Source organism: Manacus candei, unplaced genomic scaffold (genome assembly GCF_025592945.1).
Source record: "Manacus candei isolate 608988 ecotype Guabito, Panama unplaced genomic scaffold, ASM2559294v1 h1tg000002l, whole genome shotgun sequence".
Taxonomy (NCBI): Eukaryota; Metazoa; Chordata; class Aves; order Passeriformes; family Pipridae; genus Manacus; species Manacus candei.
The window spans coordinates 3,513,086-3,534,325 of record NW_026138050.1 but is presented as its reverse complement, the minus strand read 5'-3'; the positions used below and the strand labels follow the sequence as shown (position 1 = coordinate 3,534,325).

The following is a 21,240-nucleotide window of genomic DNA, read 5'->3' as shown; positions in this document are numbered from 1 at the left end:
AAAAACTATGAGAAATTTTAAAACTAGGAAAGTATCCTCAGCATTACTAGAGTCAGGCACCCAATCCACCTGGGACTAGCTGTACCCTGGGGGAGGAATCTGTACCTCATCAGTCCTCTCATATCACTCCATAAATTCCAGAAACCTGCACAGCCCCACAGACAAAAGGGAACCAGTCTTCACCATGGTTAAAACTATCACCTCCCTTACCAGTGCTGCCTCCCCAGAATTTCCCAGATGCCACTTTGCTTTATGGCATGGCTCTTCTGCTTCCTTCTTGCAGCCTTAAGCTGTTCCTCCTCTGCTTTGTCTGTGTTTCTTCTCCTTTCACTCACTACTGAGCTGCCATACAAGGGCAACTGAGACACAAATTCTTATCCTCCCTTTTTGATCTGTAGCTGCTCCTCTCCCCATTCCCACCTGGGGGATGCCCCTGCATCTCCCCCTGCACCATCAGCCCCACACCTTTTCCCCAAGCCAGCAGAAGTTTACCAGCCTGGCAGCATCCCTGAGCCCACGTGAGCAAGGTTTCCAAGCTCTCCTCATAAAGCATCTACCCCACTTCACATTTCCTGATTAATACATACCTTGAAGTGAACCATAAATATTTGCCAGGATTTTCTGTTAATCTTGCTCTGACATAGCTATTAGGATTACTGGAGTGCAGGCTGATAAGCAATGGGGTGAGTGCTGGAGTGTTTTGGGAGATGACAGTAACACCTCGTTGTATTTCACTGATGTGGATGCCTTGGTGACCTGCACTAATCCACTTGGAAAATTACTATGAGAGAACAAAGAGTCTTGCAATACGAAGCAGGAGGTGGAGTGCTGCAAAGAGAAGTTTATTTCCAGACAAGCCTTTTCTAAATATATGTCTGTATTCAACACTAAGGGGAGAGTCACAAACAGAAATGAGCAGAGAATAACCCAGAGCAGGACCTTCCTGCACACCCACATCCACGTGCACTGGTCCAGTAGGAGAAATCCAGGAGCCCTAGTTTATAACATGACCTTTCTCTCAGTATACATGTACTGAAATAACCACCCTCAGCCTGAACATTTAACAAACCACCACGCCAAAACAAAGGCTGTTTTGCAGAGTTCAGGCCAAAAAGCAGAGTTTTGGATGCAGTGATGACCTACAGCCCTTTTCACACAGATCTCTTGCTCCTGAATACCAAAATGGTGCTTAGTTTCTCCACAGGATCCTCAGGAGAGCGTTACCTACCGAGTCCAGCCTCCCCCTCCTTGCAGTCTGTCAGCCAGCCATGTCTCTTCACACCTAGCCTGGCCAATCTAGCTGGATCACAGCTTGAAATCACAGGGCTACAGACTGTGATGATGTTACAGCAATAGACTTCAAGGCAGAATGAGCCAGAAGTGACCATTAAATAGCTAAAAGCATCTATTCCCTCTATCAAAAATTCTGTTTATAATTAAGTATAAAGTCTCCTCCTTCCTCCTTCTCAATCAAGACATCCAACTTGATCCAAAAGCTCCAAGATGACTCAAAGCATGGGTTTGCAGCCAGCTTTGCCTTTTAGACTTTTAATACTAACTTATCATTATCTGTTACATTTAAAACATTACACACATCTCTGGAGGTGTACCCTGACAGACTCATCAAGTGATCTCATAACATTTCTCCTTAAAGACTTAGCTTTAACATCTTACTGTAAGGTAGATTTCTAGACTGCAGAGAATAATTTTAAACTTTTTTAAGGGTCTTCTGGCTTCCTGTCATACTTGACTAAGGATCAGAACAAAACACTTGGTGTCCCTAATGCCATAATATAAAGAAAATATGATCTTTGGCTCTGTGTGCCCCACCATGCAAGTTCAAGGACTACAACAGCTTTCCTAGTGATTGGCATTGATGCTTTCACTTTTCCATAGTGATGTGAGGTACTTCAGAGGAACTATCCAGTCCAAATTTTTGGGATAGCACATCGTCAGGCCCACAGACAGCGGCGAGAAGGTTCACTGACAACACAGAGAGGCATTCTGGGCAGAAAGCAAACTGGAATAACACATGCAAAGAGATCATGGGAATTTTGTATCTTCCTGACAAGCAGCTGTAATGATTCCATGTGGGAGACAAGTCAGAGGACTGTCAGAGGTCTGTTTTGGTACGGCTGTGCAGTTGCATAACTCATTACACACAACAACAGTCCACTCAATGTGTTGAGTAAATACCTCTCAGTTTTACATAGCCAAATCAGCCAGGCCAGCCTTTCCCCCACACCCTGCAGCTTCCCAGTGCCTTTGGGCTCCTCGGGGCCGGGGCTGTTTATCCAGTCTCACAGGCAATGAAAAAATTAAAGCACAGGCATACAGGAATGGCAGGAGAGTGTGTATGTGCAGGCACACACACAGCACCTACACTAAACTGCAACACTCATTTTGCATATACTTTCTGGGCACTGGTGATGACAGATATCCCATTTCTTTAAAAAAAAAAAAAAACAAAAACAATCTGAAGAATAATCCTTGATTTCAGAATAATAATTGATCGCTGTCTTAGCCATGGCAACTTGCCACCTCTAAACGGATGCAGGCAAAGCATAACATGTCTCTTATTCAGCAGCTACTTCATTCCCATTTACTTTCAGAGCTCGCAGGAGGGAACAGAAAAGCCAACAGCTACAGCTAATGCACAGCAGCTCTCTCCTGATCAGGCCATCTCATTGCTCACCCCAGCTCTGCTCGCAGCTGCACTGTGAGGCTGCCCCTCGCAGCGACAGAGATTGGAGCCCACTGCACTGTTACACACGTGGCTGTGCACAGCCATCGCTTCCCAACACTGCCCTCTGCCACCAGTCACCCACGCTGGGATGGAGAGAAATTAAAATCTGTGGTATAGAGTCAGTTATCTCCTTGTGGGGGTAAAGCACAAGGAAAGTAATTGCAAGCATCACAGCAGTACGTGAGAGTTCGAGTTTCAGACAAGGAACCTGATCCAGGTGTTTGGTGAGTACTCAGGGCTTTGACCTGGCCTTTAGAGGATCCCCTACATTTCTCTGTATGATCATTGCTTTGCCTCATTTGTACACCTTGAGTTCATCACAGTGCTTGGATCAGGGGAAGCAAGTATGTCATTGAATGGTTTGGGTTGGAAGGGACTTTAAAGCTCATCTCATTCCAACCCCCTGCCATGGGCAGGGACACCTTCCACTATCCCAGGTTGCTCCAAGCCCTGTCCAACCTGGCCTTGGACACTTCCAGGGATGGGGTAGCCACAGCTTCTCTGGGCAAATATAATTATACACAAGGCACTGCCTTTTGAAAGGGCAGTGCTTGTTTTTTTAGATCAGGGGTCAGCTGGGACTAGGTAAAGGGTGCTTTGCTTTCAGAGACCAGCTCAAACCAGCTGTGTTAAGTCTCCTGTGCAAAACACAGTTTAGTCTGGCAGATGGAGATGCTAAGTAAAACTCATTAATCTGTTAGCACTTTCACCCACCCACCAAAATCCCAGTGGTCTGAAGTCATGGTTTTCTGACACAAATCTAGAAATCTATAGCTTATACAACAGCTGCAACCAGAATAAAGTTCCAAGAAGAAAAAGAACGTTTATTTTAATTACATGGATAGGTCAGAATTATTCTAGACAAAGATCTCATAGCAAGAGAAATTTGTGTCTGAAAGTATCTGCATGCTTGTTTGCAGTACAGAACTAGAAAAGGCACCTGCTGACCCCTGCAAAGTGCCTGTTCTTCACTCTGCACACCTGAAACACGACACAAAGGGTTAAGGCCACATGATAACAAAACCCTTCAAAAAAATAAGCTTTTACTAAAAAAACACCCCAGCTTTCACCTGCTGACAGAACAGCTACAAAACCAACTCTCATTCATATAACCTCATCTCGCTATCCTCTCCCCCAGACACGGAACAGCAAAGACCAAGGCTGCAAACAACAACTAGAAAGCCCAGAAGCTGGCAAGATGTACTCAGGGCTGGCTGTTGCTGAGCCTACCTCCATATCTAGAAAGGTTCAACGTGCTCATTCTGGAAGGCCAAGGAAAACTAAATATAGCAGCAGGCTACCAGCAAACACATAACCTGGCACAGCTTCCAGCTACCTGAACAATCCACTCCAATAGCTGCGATCCTTTCCCTTGTTTGGGGAGAACGTCCTGTAAGGAGGCACTTCCAGGTTTTACTTACATGGATAATTGCACACACAGACTCAGGGATGGAGGTAATGCAATAACAGCACCAGCACTCGGGGGATCATCTGGCTCTTTCAGACCGGGTTTTTTATTAAGCCTGACATCCGCTCACAGACAGGAGGGAGCATCCTCGCCTCACGTGCCAGGAGCCAAAGCCTCGCACAGCAACTGCCTCTTAGAGCAGAGACACCATCCAAGAGCATCTGTTTTGTTTTAACCTCTGCCCTTTAAGGAGGACACAGAAAGGGAGAAAAGCCCAAACCCTTTAAGCTGCAGACCGTCTTTGTTGGAGTGTATGAGGCTGGATATCATGGCGAGGCTTTTCAATCAGAAAAGGCCTCGGGGAGAGCTGCTCACCTCGGCTTCTGAATGGCATCTCTGCCACAAACAGCCCGTGGATGTTGTGCTTCAAGCTGCAACCCTGAAGACAGACCCCAATTTCGACCGGGTTTTGAGATTTAGCTCAAAGGCATGCACGCTCCCAACACAAAAAATGAGGTCAAAGAAGCTTCTTTTGAAAAAATAAATAGAGCAATAAAGCATTCTTTCAGATTGGCTTCACAGGGGATAAATCACTGAGCAAATACAACCATCTTATCTCGTTGGCAAATGGCATGTTATAGTGTCCAGCTTTACGGGAAATGTGCTGCTTGGTCGGAGAGCAAACCGACTTCTCATTGTCTAGAAAAGTGCTGCTCTTTACTTTTTACAAGACTTGTTTGTTTTTAAGAAATACACCCATGATCTCTAAGCTGTGCCAAGCCTGCTTTGCCTCCTGCCTCTCGACAACGCTTTCCTGGATGCCTCAGGACTTCCTAGCAACCTCACAGCAGAAACACGATCCATCTCCTTCGACCAGGAGGACAACTTGTTTAAAACAGTATCCCAGCGGCCCTCCTGGCATTCCCACACGGGTGGGACGCAGCAGCCATGGGATCCCACAAAGGCCAAGGCAAAGGGGGTGAGATAGGCAGGGCTCTCCCAGCCCATGGAGGCAAAGCTTCCCCCAGTCCCCCGTTTCCAGCCTCTCTTTGTCCCTTCTAAAGTCAAACACTGACACGAAGGGCACCCAGGGAGGAAGGCAGCCACCCAACAGCTAAAGGGTGGTTACAGAACCATCGCTGGCCGCGGGATCCAGCGGCAGCGGTGCCTGTTCAGCATTTTGGCCCTGATTTATGACAAGTGTGCTCACGTTTCCATTAGCCACAGCTCTCTGAGCTGACCCCTCGGCTTGGAGAGGCAGATTCCACATTAAACTCCCATCCGCTTTCAGTCCCGCTGACCTCAGCCCCAAAACTCGCAGCGATGTTTTACATCAGCCGGGGCCGACACATTCCATTAATGCTCCCCCGGCTCGGGGAAACATCTGCTCTGTTTACACTGGTAGCAGCACAGAGACCACTTAAAGCATCACCTCTGCCCCCCGAGCCCATGGTGGGAGGAGCAGCCACGCACAGGCCAGGCCCTGCACCTCCTGACCCCCGGCACTACAACCTGGCCTTGAGTTATTCAGCAGGGCAGGGGTCACTTAAACCATCAAGGCTCAGGAGAGGTGTTGGGTAGCAGCAAAGAAGGTGGATTCCTCCAGGCCAGAAGTGCAAGTTTGAGAGGGGAATTTGTGCTGACCTCAGCTGAAGATGAGCAGGCTGACTGGAAATATAGAAGGATTAAAGAACGCCAGAAAACGATTAGATTTTTTTTAATCACGAGGGTTTTACGGATTCAGGCAGACATTTGGTGGATATGGATGGTTAAAGCTCCACAGGTTAGAGCTCACACATGGAGGGCACCTCTGTGGCACCTCTCCAAATGGGCCTCTCTAGGGTGCTGGGTGCCAAACCCACCCCTGCACCCCTCCAGCTCCACAAGTACCTGCAGGGTGGCTCTTCCCACAGCAACAGGAAGAGACTGGATAGCTTCCTGAAAGCAAAGCACAGTTCATCCACAACAATCCCCCAAAAGCACCCCAGACACCACCATATACATTAGCATCCACCAGCTTCTTAGTGGGAAAGCCCAACAGCTCTCAAATACCTGTTCAGGTAGGGGATGCTTATCCATCAGTACCATGTGCTGGAGAGTTAGGGCAGGTCTCCACCACATGAAGGGGATGTTACTACATATTTTCCCATGGATTTTTGACAGCTAAGACCTCCAAAAGGCAAACCCCAAAGACTTGTTGCTGCTATTGTTCCACTGTTAGGGGTGCATTAAATTAACCCTGATGTCCTCTGTTGCTGCTGGAAGCTTTCTTTACTAATAAGCACCTAGTCAAGGCTCTAGCTGCTAACAAGCCCATAAGGACACAAAACATACAGCAGCCTCAGAATATCTGACAGCATCTGCCACAATAGAGACAGAGCACACCACATACAGGGCATTCAGCAAGGGGCATCAGCTTTTAGTATAATGAAGTCAGGAACACAATCGGCTGTTCCCATCTCTGATCATCTCAACGGTTCATGAATCTGCTGCATTCCAGATTTTTGCCCTTTGACAGAGCTTGGGCTATGAGCTCACACAACAGTTAACAGGAGAGGACCACAAAAAGACCCTGACTCTCACAGAGACCACTATTCAAACACCCTCCTGTAAAGGAGCAACAACCCCCTAAACCACCATTTTAATTTTTTCTTGTTTTAATTTTAAAACTGCACACTAAAACTGCACTGGTTTGATCTGGGCTGTGCCATGCGCTTCAGTTGATTTAACCCCACCAATCCTGAATGCAATGACAGGTATTGGGGCAGGAGAAGAATAAAAACTGTATTTGCTCTCAATCTTCTGCAATACATTACAGAGGAGTGACACAACCTACACAAAGACTCCCTGTTTTTTACTTTGCCCAGTGTGCAAAGTGTCAGCAGGTCACAGCTTTGCCAATTCTACTGCAAAGGTAAACCACCAAATTAAGAAAGCAATTTTATCTAGTTTCCTTTCAACCTAAGAGATGGAAATTCAGTCAAAGAGGAAGAATTTGGCACTGAATGAGACAAATCAAATTGTCCCTTTCCGGTTCCTTAATTCACATGTTAGGGAACAACCACAGCTGGGAATTTCAATCTCTGGAGCAATTAAAGAAAATTAAATTCAGGGAATGAGGCCTTATGCACTCAAAGCTTCATTAACCCTGTTGCCTTTTAATTAAATACGTGCACATGAAATTTTGGACAGAAAGAGCATTTGCCTTACTGACATAGCTCAGTTTTAGTGGCAAATCAGTACTTGTCTTTAGGGGAAGAAAAAAAAAAGGATACTGGGATAGTAAACTCTAGACCTCTCCAGCTCCACAATGGCTTTATTAAATACAGTAAAAATTACTGCCTATCACCAGCTCCCACTTCGTGGGAATGTTTTCTCTCCCTCAAATGCCCTCAGCTGCACCAGCAACGCTCTGCTTCGGGCTCACTTCAAGATAACAGGCAACCCCACCACCACCAGGGATAAAATATGAGCCAGGACTTAAGAGCCCTACATGTATTACGATTAGTAAGAAAATAAAGTTGGCGAGCTACAGCAGGGTAGATTTTACAGCCCACGGAGAAGAGATTAGAGCAGCCAGCGTCTCTTTTAAATACTGCTCATCCTTACAAAAGGCTCAGGCAGGCGCCGAAGGCGGTGTGTGACTAGGACAGTTTAAAGGATAATCTTTGAAAGGCGATATTGTCAAGTCTGCCCAGCCTAAATATCGAGCTCGCTTTGTGTGAGTTACCATCTGACTTGTGAGGGAGTCACGCTGCTCCCGCCTTCCCGGGGAATATCAATGAAGCAGCTCCGAGTTCATCGGGATGCGCGACCGCCTGGCAGGGACCGAGCGCCGATTGCTTTGATGCTCCCCCACATCCATCCAAAACGGTGGCACCCAACTGATGCACGGGCAGGCACTCACATGTACTGGGAACAGCAGCACAGAGAGGGAATAAACACATGGTCCCTTCATTGTCTCCAAGAGAGTTCTCGGGAATCTGACACCTCGAGCCAGACATTTCACCCAGAGCCCTGCTCTCACCTCTCGTCATTTGCAAGAAAAGTTATACCTCTAGGAGAGATTAGATGTCAGTTTGTTCTTTTAAGGCATCTTTTTGGGAGAGAGACTTGTCCTTTGCCAGCACAGACTGATCCATTTTGTGGTTGTGTTTTGTTGCTGACCCATGTATTTTAGCTGTTTTGACTACTTGGAGACAACGGTGTGTGTTTGGAGCTTACCTTCCCTGACTGTCACTTACCATAAGAGTCAATACATTTTACAGCCAACAACACTTCCCATTTCACACGTGCCCCCCTCTGAAGGGACAAGCTAAGGCAACAGCACAACTGCTCACACAAAGCCTCCAAGGGACACCAGATTCCCAAGTGGATGCTCTGCCCAATTGAGTGAAGAAGCACAGCTCCATTAACCAGAAACAGGCAATTTCTTATGCCCAGCATTCACAGGTTAATTGCTGCATCCCCAAAAGAACGTTCTTGTTCTGGTTTCGTGGCAGCCATGCTGCCTTACACAGAGCAGAGTGAGCTGTTTGCTGCTGGAGGATGCCCTTGGTACTACCAAGGACAACCTGAGCGCGACAGGCTCTCGCTGAATGCAAAACCAAACACAGCCACTTTGCTTCCTCAGCCTTTGACACCTACCGGGGAAGGGGCTTCCTACTACAGCTCCAGCAACGAGGAGCACATGAATTTTATGATGCTTGAAGTGCTGCCAGGCAAAACACAACCCATCACTCCATTCCTCTGCTCCTGGAAATTACAGGTCCATTAACCCTTCTGTGGTGTGTGAGGTGGTTTGCCCATCTGCAAGCAGCAAATAAGCAAGGAGGATGCACTTAGTGTGCTGAGGGGGGAAGGAGACATTTCCAATGCAAACCTGCTCGTACAGAGTTCTGCTCCCCATTCTGATGCTATCACTTTATGATGACAACATTTCCTGACCCAGATTCTGTCTTGCTCCCCATTCCTCTGCTACAAGTAGTAATTAGTAATGTCAGTGTTCTGGCTGAATTGCTACAGTCCCATTAATAATGCAAGAGTAGTAACAGAGAGAGTAGAAGAAGAGAGGCTTGAAGGTTAAAAGCAATAGAATGTGTTTTGGGGGGCATTGGAAGGGGAGGGGGAAGGAGGAGGAGAAATGCTGGCCTACTGAGATTATACACCATCCACTTCAAAACATATAATTCCTTTCAGGTGGAAGTGGTGGGTGAGTCAGTCATGGCTAATTAGAGGATAATATGCAAATACGAATGACACACAGAGGTGATTTTTACTAAACTAGAAGTAAACTGGTGTTTCACCTTCCCTTTCCCCCCTCTAAACTTGCTGCCTCACCACTTCATGTTCCTGTTTCTCTGTTACTCATGTTTCAGAGGTCAACAGTAACTGGGATCCCCACACATGACACGCACTGAAGTTTCCTCTCTCTCCAGAGGACTTGAGCAGAGACCAGCCCATACCTGCCCATCTACAGCCAAACCTTTAATGCCACTAATGCAGCTGCTCCGGGCACACCTTAACCTGAGGCTCTCATGAAGCTGTTTATGACATGTACTCTGAACCTAAAATAGAGCTGGGTTTGAACAGGTAACCCAGCATCTCCCTGTGCTTCCAAGGCCAAGGAGTCTTCTCCGGCTGACAGCAGCTCCCTCGACAGCAACAGCTTCACCCCCACATAGGGCACACAAACCTCCCCATGGCACTGAATAAAGCTGCTGGAACTGCATCCTCAACTGCATCACCTGGGAACTAGCTTTTTTATTTTCTCTCTTCCTGCTAAGACCAGCATAGGAAAAAAAAGCAATAAAAGAGCCTACAGGTCTGGTGCTGATTCCTCAGCTGTTTCTGTTGTTGAATGAAAACTCACGTGGACAGTGGAAGGGCTGAAGTGCCTCCTGCACACGAGGAAGGCGGTGTGTTTGGCACTGACTCAGGTCCAACGCCGAAAAGCAGAGATCTTCTAAAGGGGTTGGTGGCCCCTAGTTTTCTTGAGGATTTATAAGAAATCTGAGCTCCCTTTGAAAGGTTCTCTCTCCTAGTGTTTGGCATTTACAGTTTCCAATGTGGTACAAGGCCTCTTGTGAAGTGATACGGTACAAACCAACACCCGTGCCCTTTCCATTAGCTGAAATCACACACATCTCTCTTGAAATACATATTTCAATAAATCAAGCTTATCAGTGCAATTACTTAACTGCAGCACAGCTCACTCTAACACTAAAGAGAACTACTCCAAAGTCCTCCAGCACAAAGGGCTCAGATGACTACCCAGATGGGATAAAAAGCCAGCAGGCTCATTAAGATGAGCTCATGGAAGAGTGGCAAAGGAGGAAAAAAACTGGAGGGATGAGCTTCAGAACTGCATGGTGTTTTCAGAGACCTTTCAAGTATCACTTCCTCTGCAGAGAGGAAGTGAGAGGAGTTGGAGGATCTCAGATACAAACAGCTTCCCCTCCATGACAATGAGAGAAAAGAATGGGTGTTTTTGCAGTGAAAAAAAAAAAAAAAAGGAAAGCAGGCCAGCCCTGAGCACACTGTGACCAAATTAGGAAACAAACTCTACTGACAGCCTCCAGAATGGCCATGGTCTGCAGCAGCCTTGTATTAGCTCAGGAAGTCTGATGACTGTGTCATCTGCTGAAATCTGTTTATGTGCAAACAGAAAGGAGAAGCAAAACACCTCCTCGCACTCCACAGGCCAGGTTAGGCCATCTCAGGCTCTGGCCTGGAGGAATCATCAGCTGCCCTGACATGATGCTATTCCAAACCTCTGCTGCTGACTCATGCCCCTCCAAAGATAACTCTGCCCTGGAAGCACTAAGGTACAGCAAAATGAGGTGTATGGGGCTTTTTAAGTGCATGTTTTAAGTGGTTAGCTGTGGCAGATGAAGCTGAGGTTAGAGATCAGTGATGACTACGACAGGAATGTGAGGGGGAGGAAAGAGAGGGAAGATACAGCTTCTTGAGTAAGGTCGGAACAATGTTTTTAATTTGGCTTAGGAACAGCCTTTTTCCATCCTCTCGAACCTCCGTTTCCACTGCAGCAGCAAAACGATAACCCTGCTCCAATACTCTGCAAACACAGAAGAGTTTTAACCTCAAACTGCCATGGAGGGCACCTGTACAGGGCTCTGCAGCAGTCCCAGGGCATCGTACCTGTTGTGAGGACAGACAGTTGACAGAGGTGAAGCTGCTTCACTGTTTAAAAATAAAAAAAATCAAACAAATGAAGAAGTCTGAGCTCTCTGGTCCATACAAAGATTTAGGGTGACCATGTTACATTACTCCCTCTCTTGTTCTCTGCATGAAATGGAAGAACACCTCTCCTCCCTTTCATTTTCAAAGGGATCTAGGAGGAAAAAGCAAAGCTTCCAGCTCACTTCAGCCTGCAGTGGGTCTCAGCCTCAGCACGACTACAGGTTTCAGGGTCCTTCCAGTCCCAGCAGTTTGGCTACGGGATTGTTCTGCCAACATTCAAGGCAGCCAAGGGCCTTTCACACCCCAGCCAGGGTGCTCTTATCCAACCCCTCACAGAATCCATCAGCTTATCTCCCAATTCAGTGCCCTCACACCGCTGACCACCACAGGTGTGCTGCTGCACTCAGTGGCCCCTCTGCCTAAACAGTCAGAGGCTGTGCTCAGGGAGAGGTCAGACAAGATGCTGAGGCTTAAATTTCCATCTCCACATGAAGTTGTGCTCAGTTTATTACTCCCGGACCTTTCCTCGGCAAAGGACAAATCTCTGGAGGGAAGGTAGCACTGCTACCCCGTATGGACCTGACACAGAGGTATTCACTGGTCAGTGAACAGCAGGACAATTGCCTTTTCATTGAGTGGATATTGCTATAAAAGGCAGAAAGCAAGCACAGGAGTAAGCTTTGTTGTTTGAAATTGCACTGACTTACACAGTCTATTTTTAAAGGGACTAGTTTGAGTTTCTGCTTTCAGCAGCTTTTTTCTTCCCCTCCAAGAGACAGATACCCCATTTAATCTGACCTCTTTCCTCAGGTCCATTTCCAGGCTGGGCTTCACCCTCTCCTCCTCTGTCAGACTCATTTATCAAGTGAAGCATTTCCACATACCACTGCATAAATAGACTTGACCTTGTTAAAGCAGCAGCAGCACCTGAGCTCCCACTGATGGAGTCTCTCCACCTCACCACAGCAATTAACCCAGCCCACTCCTACCCTCTTTCCAGGTGGGGTATTCTCAGAGCTCCTACAGCCCCTTCCTATGTATCCCCAGGAAGGGTGGCAGGCAGAGAGACAAGGCAAGGAGTGATTTTGAGCTGATTATTGTGCCTCCTTCTCTACAACAGGGCATTTAGGAGTCATTACTGCTGGCACCACTCAATTCTTGTAACTGCTCCTCTCCAGACCAAGCATACAGCAAAAATCAAAGTGTATGGAAGTATCCCTGGCACGTGGCTTTCCCTTGTTCTGTTTGCAGTTTGCTCCCAGCTTGCCCAGCATAAAGCTGGAGATGAGAAGATCTCCTGACTCTCAGCACTCCCCAGGCAACTTTGACCCTCCCCACCTTGATGGGGCAGCCCATGGGGGTCAGTGTGTGTGAGCACTCTTCCTGCATGGCACCACTCTCCTGTTATCTACCTTCCTTGAGGACTCGGCAATAAAACCTACTAGGGTTTTATCTGCTGCCTACAATCACCTCAACCCCACCTTCGACCTTGGTCCCTCCCTTCGGCCCATCCCTGGGAGGAGATAGGGAATCAGGAGATAGGGAATCAGCATCGCCGCTCGCCCGCCTGCGGCTCGGCACCGGCTCCGCTGCTGCAGCCGAGCTCCAATGTCCTTTTATGGAAGAAAAATGAAAATCGCCTGCCCAGCCGTGGAGAGCCTGAGCACAGAGCTGAGCACAGAGCTGAGCTGACAGACGGAAACTCGCCATTTGTTGTGGTTTTGGCACCGAGGGAGCCGAGCACGGCTCGCTTAAAAGGGGCGCAGCCGAGAGCGACGGAGCAGGAGGTGCCGGGGATGCAACGCTGAGGAGAACGTGGCAGAGTCAGGAGAAGATGTGCTGGACTGTTCTGCCAGCACAGAGAAGTAGGAAACAGGCCTCTGGACCGAAGTGCTCCATTCCCAAGCCCCATCCCTGGAAGTGTCCAAGGTCGGGCTGGATAGAGCCCTAAGCAACCTGGTCTAGTGGAAGGTGTCCCTGCCCATGGTGGGGTCTTTAAGGTCCCTTCCGACCCAAACCATTCAGTGATTCTACCAAGACATGTAGTAAGGTTCTCCACACTGCATTTCCTTTTCTTCCTTGCCCCGACAAATCCTCCTAAGCCACGCTCCCAAAGACACAAGAGGATGGGAATTTAAACACAGGCGTTGGGCTGTGAGGTCGTTGCCACCAGAAGGGTATTAGAGGGGCCTGCCACAGAGAGTGCCACCTTCAGCTCTGCTCCCCACTACAGCTGCAGGGCTAAGCTCCAAGTAACAATCAAATCCAAATAAACAGGCTGAAGGAAAAACATACGGATAACGGCAATAAGAATGTCTGAACAGAGAATGAGATGGGGCCACGGGACTCTCAAAATGTTTGTGCTGCTGTCAGGAAGCTGAATGAGACAGCAGACTTCAACAGCTGGGAAAACATGTTGCAAAACAAGGAGAATTAAATAATTCTCCGTATGTACATCCTACTCTGAGGCATTTTGGACAAGCTCAGTTTCTCTACCAGAACAATTTTTTTCTTTTCCATGTTGCATATACACCCCGCCAGTGACAAATCTTGATATAGTTTAAGCCTAAACCCACAGCACATCTGGAGTCAGGCAGGGCAGCTCTGGGCAGCACAGCCCAGCCTTTAACACAGAAGTAATGGGCCCTGTGGTATGTGTTGGATGACATCCTTGGACAGCTGTGTCATCCTGAACACATCCCCTGCTGCTGGGGGCTTGATTGCACAAACATTTCCCCCTGCACCCTATAAAACACTTCTAACTGGACCATAGGTGGGGCTGCCTTGCTACCCACCTCTGAACCTTGCTATACCAGGTACAGAGACCAGAGTGTCACAGCATGCCCCTCACCTCCTTCTGTAACTTCAGGTCTTGTTGATCATGCAACAATTTATTTCAGCAAGACCACTCAGGCCAAAGCTTCTGCAAAGCATTTGGTGTGACTTACACTCATTAACAGCAGCAGTGGTGCCGTGTTGGTGCCCTGCTAAGAGCAGCTGTGTTCAGGCACAGCTCACCAGCCAGAGCTCGCTACAAGTTTAAACCTGTCTCGCTTCCAACAGAAAATGAAGGTTAAAAGCAGCTGGGTGCATTTGTTCCCAGCCAGCACATCAAAAATCAATCCCGAGACATTCTAGGAGCTTAACAAGACATCCCCTAAAATACCAAGTCTCAGTGCTGCAAATTAAAGCACACAGGGATTGCTGTGGCCAGAGAGGCTAATCTGAAGATGAAAAGGTGAAAGAGCAGAGATTTTCTCCAACTAACACAGGCACATCAACGCTCACTTGTCCAGTGTGGCAGTTCAGGCACCCAGCAGGCAAAGGCAGTCCCCAAAGTCCGCTAAGGATGGACTAAGGAGCTCTGCACAGGAATGGCAGCTGCCCAGGCTGAGAGCAGTGCTATTCCACACTGTGCAGCCATCACCCCTTACACCCTCTGCCAGCACTGAGACAGACAACTCAGTACAATAAAGTAACAAAAATACTATGCCATGCAAAGGAGTTTTAAGGAAAAGTCTTGGAAATGCAAGTCCCTGCAGTGTGGCCTGGCTATGCAATGAGTGCTGGGGGTTTCGAGCTCTCCTCTGCTGCTCCGTGCATGCATTATTTCCATGGCAACGGCAGCTTTCACCTCCCCATCTCTTGCTGGCTGAAAGCCCTGCAGTGCTTTGTGCTGAGACTGCAAAGAGGGGAAACCATCTCCCTCTCCCGCAACGCAGCGCCAGGGACAGCCCAGGGACAGCGGCAGCAGCTGGGAAAAAAAGCCTTGTCTTCAACAGTGTGGGGTCCTGGGAGGAGGGAGGCTGAGCAGAGAGGATGGGCTTCCTTTTCTGGTGGGAAACAGCACTTCCCCCACCGTGCAAAAGTGCACGCTCGCTTCCCAGTGCTGCACAACTCCACGAGCAACATGTGCCTTTCCCTGTTTTACAGAATCACCAGCTTTGGGTTCCCCTGCAGTGCTGGGAGGAGAAATGCACATCATGAAAGAGGATAAATTTGAGCACTGCTTCCATGCAGGGATCCCTCCAAGATGGAGGTTGACCAAGCAGGCTGGAAAAAACTCCTGTCAGCGGGAAGGCCAGCTCTGTGTGCACTCAGCAACCCATTATGGAGCAAAATCTCCATACTCAGACAGGTCTGAGTGAAAGCTGCCTCTGCCCAGCACCAGCTCACACTGCACACACGCAGAAAGGGTGGTTTGCACGACATTTTTCCTTGCCTGAGCTTTTCCTCCACCCTGCTGTTTGTGATATTAAGATTCAAGCCCTGGCCACCTAGCTAGCAGCCAAACTTAACGCCACACAGCTGGAGCCAGAGTGGCCCTGGCAGATGGTGCCAGCTCATCCCCGTGCTCTCCGTGCACTCAGAGGACAGCAGCAGCTCTGCCCCTTGCCCAGGTTACAGTTTGCCACATTTTGGTCCCTGCAAGGCTCAAATGACTGAAACTACAGGTGAGATGCATAAGAAGTGACCTGGGTATGTGTAGAGCTCTTAGTGTGGAGCCCACATACAGATACACAGCCAAAATTAAAGCTTCCAGCTGGTTCCCATCACTTGCTTTACAACATATCCATAACTGGTGCAAATATGAATCAACCTCCCTGCAAGATTTGAAGGAAAGCCTGAGAGTATCAACATGAACTCCCAAAGCAAGACAAAGGCTCAGGTGATGGAGCACAGGAATACAACAGGTCCACCATCTGGTCCTCCTCTCCCCACCCTTGAAGAGCCCTGAGGTTTCGGGAGAGGCACATTTTGACCTTCCCCTTTCCACACTTCCCCTCACTTTAGGTTCAGCTGTGCGAGTGCAGTCCTTCCAAGCAGAGAGGGACTCCTTCCAGAATCAGTCATCACCACCACAGAGTCTGCCAGAGGCACTGCTAGCAAAGCCAAAGCATCCTCTCCAACCTCTGTGGAGTTCCCTAGATTAGCCCTTTCCTCCCTAAGGGCAACTGTTTCCTGCAAGCAAGAGCATTAACTGAAATTCTCCATTCTGGAGAGAGAGTGAGATAGCGGGAACATGAAGCACCACTGCAGCTGATGCTGTGAGACACCACATCCTGCTCTCCAAATTCCTCACCCTCGACTTCAAATCCTAAAGTCGTTAAAGACTTTTCCTAAGAAGAGCACAAAGCTACTCAGCAGATTTTCAGCTAATGAATCAACACAAGCTGTCCAGGAAACCAGAAATCCAGCCCACTGGAATGCTGTAACCCCGGGAGGGGGGGGAAAAGGCAGTACACTGGGAAGGAAATGAAACAGCAAAGCAGAAGGAAAGGAACACTTCAGCAGTGATCCCTCTTACCACAGCTACTCTGCTGCATTACACATTTCAGGGAAAAAAACTTCAATTCGTTTTGCACACTGAAGGGTTCAAGTTTTTCAAGCCTAAATTCTGCCTGTGGTGCTGACACGTACATTTTGAAAACAATTCGGTTTTTGCAAGAGCAGTAAGAAAAAAAATTGATATTTAAACGTGAATCAACATTGCCACCTAGTGCCTAACAAACGTCCTTGCTCCAACACTGGGACAATCTATCAGCTCTACATTCCCTTCCCACACGCAAGGGGTAGATGTCAGCAAAACCTGTCTGGAGATTAGAGATTTAAAATGGAATTGTGCATCTTTCATAAGCAGATTTCTCCCTGTAGCAAGCTCAATTTTCATGTCAGAATGCAAAGTCCACTGCTGGCAACTTCAGCTTCTCCAGACAATACAGGCAAACGGGGATACCACCTCAGTGTGAGAACCCAAAGCTACGGCAGCTACAAGTGCAGGGTTAAAGCTCTCAAGAGGAATTTCAGTGGTTTGCAGAAATCTGTGCTGGGGGACAGACAGTTCCCCAAATCAAATTCATTGTTGTGGCTACAGTGATACAAGAGGCCTTGTAGCTTCAGTGGCAAACACTGATCCTGCCCTGCCTTGGCTCACTGGCAACGTAAGAAGGGTCCTGCACACGTTCACAAGACTGGGAAACACATTTCTGTGCTTCTGTTATTCCCTGGAACAGATGGTGCAGAAGCAGCAAGTTTTCCCTCACTCCATCCCCCCATTTGGCCTGATGATTCTCCTGTTATGGCCATTAGCAGACTTGAGAGGAGCACAAAGATCTGGTGCCCTTGGAATGGCTGACATTTCAGTGAGCTCTTCCAGTCAGTTTTTTTGTCACTTCCAACTGGATCTCTATTCAGGTGACCACATGAAATAAAAATGCAGGTTCTAATTCCCTCAAGGATTGCATGTAAGGCTGTTTCAGCTCATTCTCCATTACGTTTTATTAGATAAAAGATTACAATTTGGTTTTGACTTTTAAACGCCCAGTTCCTTGTTCACCTAAACCCCTTCTATAAAGCAAGACAACAACCTGCACCATCCATAAGCTTTTTTAGCCAACATCTTTCAAGACAAGACAGGAATCCTGCTCTTTATCAACAGCGCCCTGAAATTCATCTGTCCAGCCACACACTTAGGGAGTATCAGTAGGATCCAGCAAACACTTTGGCTGCTGCCCTGTGGAGCCACATGAGATATTCATTCACCTGCTGCTAGGAGGTATGAGTTGTCCTCCCAGCTCTCCTGCCCAACACTCCAGAAGAGACCAAATGGCAAATATCCCCCAATTACCTTTCTGCAGCGGGGATTAGGGCAGCTGAACCGCTTCACGTCGTTGTCCAGTAAAGCTGGGAAGTTACAGAAGGGACACCTGCAGCCCAAAATAAGATGCCATTAATGCAGAGTGCCAAACATAGCTTTGCTGAAAGCAGATTTAGTCAAATAGCTGTGTGGAAGTTACTAAGGCTGCCAACCCAACGCCTGTCGCCAGGATGTGCTGACTGCTGCCTTTTTGCTCATATTTCTTCGATCACTTCCCTGTTTGCAATCAGAATATTATATGCTCAGCACTGCTTTTGACTGTGTAATTTAGAGGATCAGCACAGAGCTGGCAAGCAAGTCTTGGGGGAGACAAGTCTATTGAATTTTAATCTGCTCCTAGTCAAAGGCAGAATAAAAACAGACCTGGGAAGGCAGAAGCCTGAATTTATAATCCAGTTCTTTGAAAGCTGCCTATCTCAGAGTCAGCATGCATTTAGGGTTTCAGGGAACAATTTTCTACAGCAGTAAGTGCAGTATCCTCTGCAGGACACTCACCTGACAAGCTCATCTGCACAGGCAGCAGCCACCTCCTCCTCAGCTTTCCTCTCATAGTATTTACAGAGGATGTTCTCTGGAAGCACTTTCTCCAGCTCACTGGTGGGGAAGGAACATGTGCAACTGCCTTCCATGCAGCTGAGCTCTGACTGGGGTTGGAAAGAGAACATTGTTCAGTATGATACAATCAAAAAGCAAAACTCAGTACCCAGAACATTACCAAATAAACCAGTGCAGAGCCTTGCTCAGAGAGAATAAGAGTTTAAGTCAGCAGATCCCAGAATGGTTTGGGTTGGAAGGGACCTTAAAAAAAAAAAAAGAAAAAAAAGAAAAAAAATCAACCAGTTTCAACCTCCCTGCCCTGGCAGGAAGAACTTCTACTATCCCAGGTTGCTCCAAGTTCCATCCAACCTGGCCTTGAACACTTCCAGGGATGGGGCAGCCACAGCTTCTCTGGGCAACCTGTGCCAGGGCCTCCCTACCCTCATAGGGAAGGATTTCTTCCCAGTTTTTTTTTCCCCAATACCTAATCTAAATCTACCCAAGATGACTGCCAGAGAATGGGTTCATTACAGAAAGAACAAGACTAGTTAAACAAACCAGGCCTCAAACAAACACTGGGCATGAAGATGCTGTTGACAGCTGGGATCACAGCTCACTCCAAATCCACTGTGACCACGTCTTGGTCCATTATTATTGTACATTCTCTGCTGAGAACCAGCAACTCTGCTCACGAGCAGCATGGTGCATTCATTTCAATTAAGTCATATAAAATACAGCTGCCAGTTTATACATTTACATGAAACAGATCCCAGAGCACAACAGCATCCCACAGTTTGAGCATCATATCCTGAGGCAAAGGAGCACATTTACCTCAGTGAAGGCTAATGACTTGTTTATAGCTCAGCTAAGTACCAGGATAATTGCTACCTAAATCAGAGGCTAAGAAGGTTAGTAGTACCATAGAGGTACCAACCCCCAAATTAAGTTGGGATCACATTGATATTATGAAGAATAAACAAGCTAGGAGGAGACCAGCCAAGTAAGAGAGAGGTAAGTGTTCTCTGTGCACATACCACTGGTTTATTAAGTAAAAAATAAAACCCAGACAAGTTGTTGTTGTTACTATTGTTGCAGAAAGTTACTATTGTTGCAGAAAGTTTTCCTAATAATCAAGTTGCTAAGCACAGAGCACAAAAAATGGAGGTTAGTAACACTGAAATCCTGAGCAAAGATCTCGTGAAGTTGTTGGCTTCGCGTGATGGTGAGACCGACTTGGCTTTCAGGAGACCATTCCATTCAAATATTTCCTGGGAAGCACATCTGTTTTAAGCAACAACATGAAACAAACAGCACTGTCATCTCCCAACAGCAATCTATCCATCTTCCCCTTGTTCAGTTGTGAAATTCTTACCTTCCCAGAGCCAAAAACTGCCTCCTGAGCATATTTAATTAGGCACTCCTTGCAGAACAAGTGACCGTCTGCACACTGAGTCAGCTCTTCGAAGGCAAACTCCCCGTAGCAGCAGCGGCACTCGATCATCTGCCCGTCCTGCAGCCACCAGAGGAACCAGCATCAGCATCAAAACATCCATAGCTATAGCAACACACACATACACACAACTGCAAGCCATAAACAATGCCAGCATTAATCCTAAAAACCAGCAACAGATATACACTGTTCCGTCAGAGATCCTGGTTGGTGGTCAAAATTCCCTAAGCACAACCAGAAACTCAGTTTTAAGTCACTTAATAGTTACTTGCCCTGCTTGACAGGTTCCAAAAAGCTACAGAACACGTGGTAATTAATAATTCTTAGCCTACAGGCAGAGAAGCATCTTGGGTTTGGGAAGCTGCAGTCACAGGGAAGCAGCAGAGTGTACACCACTCATAGGAAAACCCAGACTCAGATCTGTTACTCTCTAAAGGAACATTTACCATCTGCCTGGAGAGACCTTGTCTTGGCCTCTTCACTGCAGAAGTGGAGAAGCTTGCCACTGCTAAAAAGTTCTCCAAAGTTTGAAGAGAAATGGGCACTGTGACCAAAAAGGTAACCCACAGCTGCTGCAGTGTTCTCTAAATTTTCTTAAAGTGAAAGACCTGATTTTCACGTTTTTAAAGAATTTTTTATGCAAGTGAGGAAGGCCTTCCCACTGGCTGAGCTCCAACAGCAGTGGATCTCTTTTAAACAGCCATAATGGTGGGAGCAAGAGCCAACCTGGTGCTATTCTATTGCAATGTTTGTTCTGAGCAGTGAAGATACAAGCTGAATTACTACAGATCATTACATGCATCAATACTGTCTTGCTGGCCTCAGCTCTTGTCTACCTTTCCTAAAAGCCAGCCAACACACACTACACAGGTCTTGCCAGCTCAGCAAGAGCAGCACAGTGCAAACACAGCTTCAGAAAAAGCTCCATTCCAGAAGCCAAAAGAATCTGTGAAGCGGGAAGTGCAAAATAGTGTCTATGCATAAGGTGAACTCAACAGATCACATTACAGATACTGACCTTCTGATACTGCTCCTCATTCATCTGCAGAGCCAGGAGGAAGTCTGCATGCTGTAAGAGAGACGTGCATCTGTATTTACAGAACAGATAAAGCAATTTTCCAAACTCTACACTCATTTACATTATCTCAGGACTTGCAAACCACCATAAAAGGCTCGCTGTCTGCTTATAACATCACTCAGCCCAGCCCTCCAATCCATTAAGCTATTTATGATTCAGC

General features: G+C 47.3%; 1 protein-coding gene across 6 annotated transcripts in view; it reads right to left on the bottom strand.

Moving 5' to 3' along the window:
* RNF216 (ring finger protein 216) overlaps nt 1-21,240 on the bottom strand; it is a 77,309-nt gene that overhangs the window by 30,177 nt on the left and 25,892 nt on the right. For all 6 annotated transcript variants that reach the window (XM_051777920.1, XM_051777905.1, XM_051777910.1 and 3 more), the window contains 4 exons: nt 21,021-21,071; nt 19,925-20,062; nt 18,511-18,659; nt 17,986-18,064 (listed from right to left, as the gene is read on the bottom strand). In XM_051777920.1, the coding sequence (XP_051633880.1) occupies nt 17,986-18,064; nt 18,511-18,659; nt 19,925-20,062; nt 21,021-21,071 (417 nt within the window). The remainder of the gene's footprint in view (nt 1-17,985; nt 18,065-18,510; nt 18,660-19,924; nt 20,063-21,020; nt 21,072-21,240) is intronic.